The sequence below is a fragment of the Plectropomus leopardus genome, chromosome 11 (assembly GCF_026936395.1).
Source record: "Plectropomus leopardus strain MGB_pleo_1.0 chromosome 11, ASM2693639v1, whole genome shotgun sequence".
Classification (NCBI taxonomy): Eukaryota; Metazoa; Chordata; class Actinopteri; order Perciformes; family Serranidae; genus Plectropomus; species Plectropomus leopardus.
The window spans coordinates 17,155,550-17,165,168 of NC_142186.1; the positions used below are offsets into that span (position 1 = coordinate 17,155,550).

General features: G+C 39.6%; 1 protein-coding gene across 1 annotated transcript; it reads right to left on the reverse strand.

Annotated features, from left to right (window-relative positions):
* Positions 1-2,752: 2,752 nt before the first annotated feature.
* spaca6 (sperm acrosome associated 6) lies at positions 2,753-7,345 on the reverse strand. The gene is made up of 9 exons (XM_088084121.1): positions 7,132-7,345; positions 6,916-7,002; positions 6,640-6,711; positions 6,381-6,404; positions 6,209-6,286; positions 5,597-5,700; positions 4,218-4,374; positions 3,074-3,254; positions 2,753-2,923 (listed from the first exon to the last, which is right to left on the reverse strand). The coding sequence occupies exons 1-9, from the start codon at positions 7,343-7,345 to the stop codon at positions 2,851-2,853; spliced, it is 990 nt and encodes a 329-aa protein (XP_087940247.1). The 3' UTR covers positions 2,753-2,850.
* Between the last annotated feature and the right edge of the window lie 2,274 nt (positions 7,346-9,619).

Below are 9,619 nucleotides of genomic sequence, written 5' to 3' on the forward strand. Positions count from 1 at the left end.
TTTGTTTTCACTTCCTCAGACTTCCTTTTTTCTTAGTTAGTTATATTGTTTGTTTGTATCTCTGCAAGATAATCTGGTCTGCCTCACCAGTGTAATTTAAGGACACAGAGAGGAGGTACATACCCCCTTGTGGCTGCAGCAAAACTGCAGTAGTCACGTCAATTGAAACAAGAAACATCTGTATGTGCCAGACAAAACTCACCATAATTCTAACATTTCATCCTCCACAGACCGCTGCCTGTCTGGTATGTCAGATTGTTGTTGATGAGGTTGGATTTTTTTTTTTTATCGTAAATTTTCCTTTTCCTCCTGGTATCATGAGAGGTATCGTAAAAAAAAATCGCCAAATGCAGGTCCTCTGCATAAAAGCAACAGTAAAAAAATGTGTTGGGAAACTGGCAACTAAAATTTTTCTGTCACTGATATGAATGATCATATATTTATTTATTTCTATTGATGGAAGGAAAAGTGAACTTAAGGACTCCAGACTATCGGCATTTGGACAGAGAGGGTTTTATGTATGAACATGCGAATACATGTGATTTTATGAGTGCACTTGCACTCTTGTGCCTGTGTACTTTTGTGTTTGTGTATGTAAGTGTGACAGAGAGACTGGAGTGTAAGTCGCATTGACCTGAAGCAACCAGGTGTAGCCTGCCGCTCCTTTTTTGAAAGAGAGGTGAAGTATACAATGACTAATAGAAGTAATTGATGATGAAAAAAGGTAATAAAGGTCCTATGTAAATATCAGTGATTTATGCCATTTTCCAGAGAGGTGCTTTCGGGTCACAATGATCGGAGTACACAGGGATAAAGACAGTCTGTTATATAATGCTTAATGACTTTCAGTTTGACTACCATTCACTTTTGACTGGTCCACAAAGGCTATGACATCAGTGGGCGAGGCTGTTGTTCAACTTTGAGTGCCTATCTTTAACAATTGGTATGCTGCTCTGGTATGACTGTCACATCTTCTGTAAAAACCTGTTTTGCAATAAAAGTACTTCCCCATCCTCACACATGATTCAGGTTTATTTTGGTGGATGTTTTAGCAACCAAACCAGGCAACAGCCCTGATATCACACAATGTAAATGTATCAGCAAAGTTAAATACATGTTTGAGCTAAATATATGATAGAAGGATGTCTTCTTCTTGTGCAAGCTGACATTAAATGTAGTGTGTGTGTTGGTGCCTCCTTGTGGTCACTTGAAAGGTTTGACTGTTTCAGCTGGCCGCATCCTTTCATGCAGGCTGTCAGAACACAGCCAATTGTGACTTTAGTACTCTTTCTTTACAAGTGTAGGTTTCATAACTATCAGCACAACTGTGTGGATGTCACTGAGTCCATCATCCAGCACTGTTGATGCAGGTCTTTCCAAAACCATTAAAAGACCAGATTTTTTGTATGCTGCAACTAGTCAGTTTGACCTCATCCTCCTATGTCATCACAGCCATGCTTTCTGTCCTGTTTACCCCACAAGACAGCCCTATAGCATCCAATATAACCCCATCATCATCATTCTATGTTATTTCCTCACCAGATCAGTTCTTTTGGACAGCCAAAAATGAGAAATGCCATACACTCCGTGTTGGTAGTGATGAACAAGATAATTCAAGATCATTTTTTAACCAAATATTATACAGATTTTTGGACTAATCATATTTTTCTTATTCAAGACCTAAAGGTAAGTAAGCAGTGCATATGTGGTCTGCAGAGGAAGGTTTATGGAGGAATATGATTATTAGAGTGAGTAAGTTGAACTACATTTTGCTAACATGTAAATGCAAGTATAAAGTATGTAGACAGCATTATAAGTAATAAATTAAAAGATTTGTATCAGAAATGTGGACTTTTACGCAGAAGAGCTTGACTCATTTTGAATTGAAAGATTAATAAATTAAATAAGACCAATTGTTTGCGGCAATTAAGAACTCACAAATTGAAATATTACTATTTAATGACTTTTAAAGCCGTATATAAATAAGATTGAATTTAAGACATTTTAACTCTTTTTAAGGACATACAGACACCATGATTTCATCTTGTGTTATGTTTTTAAATTTAAAACTACATTTGCTTTGTGGGGGATTTTATATTTGATGGCATTTAGACAGAATTGATATTTTTCAGTCTGTCGTGGTAGAACTAAACACACACTCCTACAGGTCTGGGCTAAGCTCAAATTGGCTTCACATCCTAGAAACGCACCTGCATACCTGTGTGGGGCTGAAGTGACTGGATTTGCTTTGTTTATTTATTCTATTTGATAAATATTTTTTATGTTTGATTATTACGTATCCGCAGGCCTCCTGTCATTTGCAAAAGTGGTCCCAAGCCAGAGCAGGCTGTTTATCCCTGACTGATATGTTGATTAAGATTGTTATATTGTGCTATTATCTTTTCTTATCAACTAAAGGCATTTTAATAAATCATATTTTGTTGTAGCTGAATAAAGTGGCGCTAACATACTGTTGGCAGTTTGTTTACAAATATTTCATCAATTCTTCAGATTTGTCATGTGTCAAATCTAAATATGAGAAGTTATTTTTGCCTAGGAGTATAAAAGGAGATTATAAAAGAACAATATTTCCATACCTAAGTACCTCAAAATTGTAATAACAGTAAGTACAGTAAGATAGTAAACCCAGTTAGTTACTTTGCATCCTACACTGTCAGACACAGACGAGAAAAAATTGAAAATGCACCACTGTTAAAAATGTGCATCCTGACCTCTAGTGGTGGAAGGAGTCTCTCTCACACACACACACACACTTTCTGTCAGCTGACGTAACGCTCTGTGGCAGACCAGAGGACTGATGGAATGCCTTTATGTGTATCTTCCCAACTCTCAGATTCCTAAATCTCCATCTGCTTGTTCAGCGTGACTTGTTTGCCCTGATTTTGATGACCAGTACAGAGCCCTGCGACAGATACAGAAAAAGAGGGACATATGATACTAGCTGATATGTGCCTATAAGCCAGCAGCATCTTAACTTCTCAGGAGAGGTGTGCATTTGTAAGTTTCTTTGCTATTTGTGTCTCTCACTGTACAGACAATAGATATGATTTACCCCAGGGAGAGGAACAGCAGCAGAAGCAAAGCAGTTAAACAGGCGGTGAGAAGCAGTGATGAGGGGAGGAGGGAGGAGTGGGGGGGCCCACCAGGCACAGGGAGTAACCGCCCTCCTGGGAGCAGAGACAGGTCGAATGTCTCCTGCAGCTCTGTGTGGCCTGCCACAGCCTGGGGGGTCACTGAGGGAGAGAGATGGAGAGGAGGAATACAGGGGAGAGTTTCAACTCATGTTGAGGACAAAAAGTAAAAGATATGGTGGAGGTAAAGGGACAGTGCAAAGTAAAAACACTGTTTAACACTGAGTAAAAAATTGTGATTTGTATTTCATTTTAGCACTATTACATGCAAGGTGTCTTTTTTTAAACACTTTATTAATTTGAAACATTTATTATTAGTGTGTTTGTGACCCCCCAGTCCAACAGCTGCACGATCATGCAAACTTTAATCATGAAGAGAAAATAAGCTCAATAGAGAAGGAAAGAAAAACAAAGTGTGTCCTTAACACAGCGAAGCCTTGTTATATTTACATGAATACTTATCAAGCTAATACAGGAAATATACATATGTAAACTGCTTACACAATTCTGTATGAATATGCATATCCATACACGTGTCTACATAAACACACATCCATCTATTCACATACATCTGCACAGATTCATTTCATTGATGGCCTCCATGATTTCATTTGGAACATTTAGCCCTTTTTGTTAAATAAACTGGTAGTATTTCCTCTGATTTTAGGATTTATTTTTTATTATTCTGTGATTTTAATTAGCTCTTTTCATTTGTTTATACTCAGGCATCTCCAGCTATTCTTAATATTCTTAGTAAATATTTATCTGTTTTCTCATTTATCTCATGAGCCATTGCATCTAACAATATAAATTAAACAAAATCTGCACCCATGGAAAACATTTTATTTCCCAACCCGATGTGATTTTAACATTTTACGTTATATATAAAATGTAGGTAGAACATTTGCAGAGATTTCTCTACATCCATTTAAGAACAAATGATGAAAACAAACTCTATTGGTATATTAATTTTTGTTACTAAAATACTGGTACAAATGCCCTCTCACTGATCAGTATAATTCAGCAATTTCCAATTCTTTCTCCTAAAGCGGCGTGTCTTGTTACCTGTGAGATAGTAGTACAGCCTGACAATGGAGTGTTGGCCTGAGTAGATCTCACACTGGTAGGTACCCTGATGCTGCAGGCCGGTTGAAATGATGGAATAGAGCCTGTCGAGCCCTGCAGTCACCTCTTTAAACTGATCCACCTGCTGGGTTTTCACCTGTACAAAAATAAATTATTACAAATGTAGGCAAGACTCATTTATTTTTTATTTTTCAGATTCCATATGCGTTTAACATTTTGGAAAATATGCATCACTAAAGCCATAGCCGACTGGCTTACCTTAGCATAAACTGAAAATGGGGGGAAACAGCTAGTGTGATTGTGGTAACACATCCACCTACCAGTGCCTAGCTCACTAATTAACATACTATATCACAGTTAACGGTTTCATGGGGAGTTCCTGGAAGATTTTTTGGCTGGGTGCAGTGACTTCCTGGAGTCTTTGCAGCCTTACAGTGACAACAAGATTGCTTAAAGTCAAAGCACCCCGTCAAGAAAGAAATAGTCCCACACAGACACACCACAACGTCCATATTAGACTGCAGTTTATGTGTGAATGCAACAAATAAAAACAAATGTGTTAGTGAGCTTTATGCCATGTTCACACTGCATAAAGAAGTGCCCCGATATGTCAGTTGTAATCAGACAGTTCATATCATACATAATATATTTTCTTTATATCATTCTTAACAGAATATCAGTGTTTTCTTGCCATAGCTGCTCATGGCTTGTGGAAAAAATAAATAAGGTGCTGAAACTATGGTTGCAGGTCGTGAGCCGACCACAGAGTGCAGGCCCTTTCTGCGTCCAGTGTGAACAGTCCAAGTAGTTAACACGAGCTCCGAAAAGAAAACAGCAGTGCATTTCCCGCTCCACGGACAATGGACGTGCTTAGTATTGCCTCCACATCCAGTGTGAACCGGGCATTAGAGGTGCTGGCGTCACCAAGCAATCCCTCAACTCAGTGTTGTATTTTGCTGTATTATGTAATAATACTGGATGGGATGTCTGCCACCCTTTATCATTTGGATACATACAAATGATATATCATAAAAGAGGTCAATAAGTTATTTTAGCACATTGGCTAGCTATTTTACAATACTTGAATAATTTAGCACTGTGGAATGATTGGCTTGTAAAGCTTTGCACAGAAAGTGGGTGTCAGTGAGCCAATAAACCTGCACCAATTATATTATTACTTTACGCCAAGCTAAGCTAACTGTCTCCTGGCATATTCAACAGACAAACATGAGAGTGGTATCAATCTTCTTATATAACTCTTGGCAAGAAAACCAATATGCATATTTCCCAAAATGTTGAACTAGTCATTTAAAGGTATTGCAGTTGACCCTGAAATGTTCAGCATGCGCAAAGAGCACCTCTTCTGCAAACCTCCAGATCACCTCGATGTCGTCTGGTAGGTGAAACGGCACTTCGCACCACATTCGGCTCCTGCTGTTCTCCATCGCTTTAATTTCTTTAACTGACACAAACATATAGCCACCCACACGCACACACACAGACACACACACACAGATAACATTCACAGGGGGGCAGCTCTTGCAGTCTGAGCCCTCCTTAATGATAATACTTAAGCCCAGTCTCTGAGGAGTGGAGTAAAAGTGATGATATGCTAAACAGTGGCTGTGCTGTACAGGGTTGATACGAATACCAACGTGTGTGGGAGTCAACTGTCACCTTGCATAAAGAAGCCAAGGACTTAAAGAGTACCTTGGGGGCTCTGTGCAAAAGATATAATGTGTGGAAATAAAACCTTGCCTCGGTCTCTTTCTCAAATCTCGACTTTCTGCTAAGAGCATTTCAAGGATCAAAAACGGAGCATTTCAAGGATCAAGAGTCGATGCTTATGAAGGTGAGAATATAGTTATGTAAGGATGTGTCAAGTCTGGATTAGTACACCTTTTTTCCCTTTTTGAAAATTGTGATGTAACAGTATCACTAATCCAATATGTCGGATTATTAATACTCACCTGGACAGTCGAGAGGGAACTCACAGGAGTCATACCGGCAGGTAACACAGTTGTACTCTGCACCTCCACTCTGAAAACCTGAAGGGTACATGAAATGAATACTGATATGATACGGTAGTTTGTTAAATGACAGGAATTATGATACCGAAGAGATAAAAAATGAGACACTAACCACATGGAGGGAAGCATCCAGATACTGTAAAAACAAAGATAGTTAATTGTATTTTGATCAGATTAGTTGATTCACTGGCAAAATCAAGTCTGTTCAAGCTGACAGTTTCCTTTATTCTCCACAGTATTTGAAAGGCTGTAATAAGCTAACTATCTTATTATGGAGAGAGTACAGAGATCAGAGGGAGCTGTAATGACCTAATATGGGCCTTACCATAGATGAAAAGATGAAGGAAAAGAAGGAAGAGACCATGTCTCACCTCTAGGCAGTTTGGAGGCAGCTGCAATGAAATTGTCTGCTGCTGTCTGCAACCTTTCCTCATACACTGTGTCTGACGGATGGAGAGCGGGAGGAGGAGGAGAAAGACAGAAATATTTGGCTCATCACATCCTGGTGAATTGTGTGCTTTAGGGCATCATTTTGAAATCTCTCATTTCTAACTCCCCTCTGTCAGTGACCTCGCTTAACAATTCTGATGCACTAAAGACTCATTTACTTGTGCAGTTGTGTGTCTTTTCAGCGCAGGTGTTCGTACCGTTATTCAGCTTTTTGTCAAACTCTTCCACGATGGGCAGGATCTCTGCATTCAGAAGTTCCTTAAGTAGCTTGTCATAGCCCTTATCTGCAAGAGGGACACATATCACATGAGTATAAACCAACTTGTATACGCCTACACTTACTGGTTTTTACTTGTTACTATATGTTTGTCTTGAAGAAAAAAAAATAGATATCAGAAGATCATTTTACGCACCCACTCTGCCAGCCTCAACTACTCTCTCATGGTTGTTGAATATGCGGTCCAGCTTCTGGAAGCAGGCGTCGACATTTCTAACATTGTGCTCTGTCAAAATGTGACCCCAACACAGGCGAAGACTGTCGTGCACATCAACGAAGCACTGATAGCAGCTTAGAGAGGTCCCAAACAGCAAGCTAACACACACGAGACACAAAGCAGATGTGCACATTTTGCAGCAAAAGCATCAAATTCAAACACAGCTTTCAGTTTTGAAATGTTTATATTTAAATTTCTAGACTCATAGTGATTTCAAATGTGGAAATTCCAAGGTTTTATATTCCAGGAAAAGCTTGAAAAATCAAAGCCTTGAATATGAATTTTCTGTGCATATTCCACATTAAATTAAAAGCAAGATTTTGAAAGTACTACCTAGTAGTATCTACTTGTGTTTCCTCAACATCCCCGGGTTTGAGGAGAGCGTCACAGACTCCCCTCTATACTTCCCTCCATTCTATTGTCTCTAGTCCCCATTTCCTGCTGCCTCAATGCACCAGTTTTACTGCAGAGCACAGAGATGGAGCGAGCCAAGGAGGGAGGCGGCGGCAGGGGGGAGAGGGGCAGATGAAGAGGGAGTTAAATGCTTATGTACGTATGGGATAAAGTGGAAAGCGTGTTGGCAAGAAAACCCAAGACAAATATACAAAGAGTAAAAGTCTAACTAGTGGTGTGCGGATGGTGAGACAGACAGTGAGAGCCAAATAGAAAGAAAAAAAAGGAACAAAAGGGACAACAAAATCAATATAATACTGAGCGTTGAGAAAGAGAAAGTACATATTTTTGCTGGTGGAGTTTAGAAAATTTCAAAAGTAGTGGTGAAAGAATGTTAGACTAAAAGAAAAGGTGGCGAGGAGGAACAAAGAGAGGAAGAATGCTTGAGTGCAAGAGGTAAGAGAGGACACATAAGTGACAGACAGAGGCAGAGGAGGAGGAAGAGGGAACGGGACTACAAATCAAGTCGACTGCCTCATCACATCCTGTATCCCCCACTCCTCTCCTATCCTCCACATCCCCCCTCCGCCACCCCCTCTCCTCCCTGGTCCCTCACTCCCGGTGCATCTCCATGGCAACCAGACAGGGTGCCTAATACATGAACTTAATATATTTCCAGTGGCAGGGTGAGCTGGGTACTAATGCATTCATCTGTCTCCACACAGACAAGCCAATCAATATTAGGCAAGAGTCTGCTCCAGGACTGCCAAAGTCAGATAGCTAGTCAGACGGTCAGACGTGGAAAATCCGAAATACGTGTCTCTGTGCGCGTTTGAGTAAATTTAATTGTGTCTGTTTGTATTGAGCATCTGTTGCAACAAGGCACTTTTATAAAATGTTCTCGCGAGCATTAATAAAGGCACAAAATCTGCTCATTTACATCAACACAATTTCTAGTTGTGAGAAAAAAAGAACATTTATACATTGGGAAGATGACACTTTTTCATTTAAAAAATGAAAAGGGAATAATTTCACAATATGTTTTCAATTACACTTTACTGATTTTAAGAGCTGGTGCTATTTGGCTATGACTAAAGATACCTGTACCTGTGCAAATAAAATCAACGGAGATTGCAAACTTAACACCTGTGGATTTTTTCAGTGGGTGTCAGACAGTTTTTTTTTTTTATTTTTTTTTTACAATTTTCAATAAATTCACACATTACAACCACTTTTTTGTTGTATTTTATTAACATTCAGGGGTGAAACTTTCCCAGTACAAAGCACATAGTACAAAACAAGCACATAATGTACAAAAACTCCACTCACTTTTGAAGGTGACATAAATGACGGGGTCACAACCCTCGGCTGTCTTCCTACTCGCCCCCACTGAGGGCTATAACACAAAGCCAGCCAATAGGGTTGGCCCCCTGAGAGTGTTGGTGCTGCAGGAGGATGGGTCCTCTTGATCATGACATGACAGGTAAACACAAAAACAGTCAACATACTGAAGAAACACACAGCAGGATACTAAGATACATGAAGAGCAAGAAGAAGACATGACATTGTATCATCTGAGAGTTTTCTTGTGTTTTAAGGGGCTAGAGCAAACGATGGGTATACCAAAAGAAACATTAAATGTTCATCATGTAAATTACATTTTACAAAATGCTCCTTTTTTGTAGGACGTTGAAACTGAATGCAGCCCTGTTCCCGAGGACCTCACCTGTGACCTGCTTTGACCTCACAGGTTAAGGGTCTCAGGGACAGAGGGGCATACTGAGAAATTAAAATACACAGGGGAGGTTTAAGCATGGAGCAATTTAAAGTACAACAAAGCGGCGCGGAGAAGAAATGTATTAAATGAAAGAACCGCAGAGTCGCTGCATCGAGACAAAGACATGACTTCATCTGACATTTGGATTCTGCGGCACCGGATGGTCTCCTGGCTCGCTGCAGATCACAAGCAAAACTGATCAGATCAATTAAAATGTAATCATGACATATTTGTCCT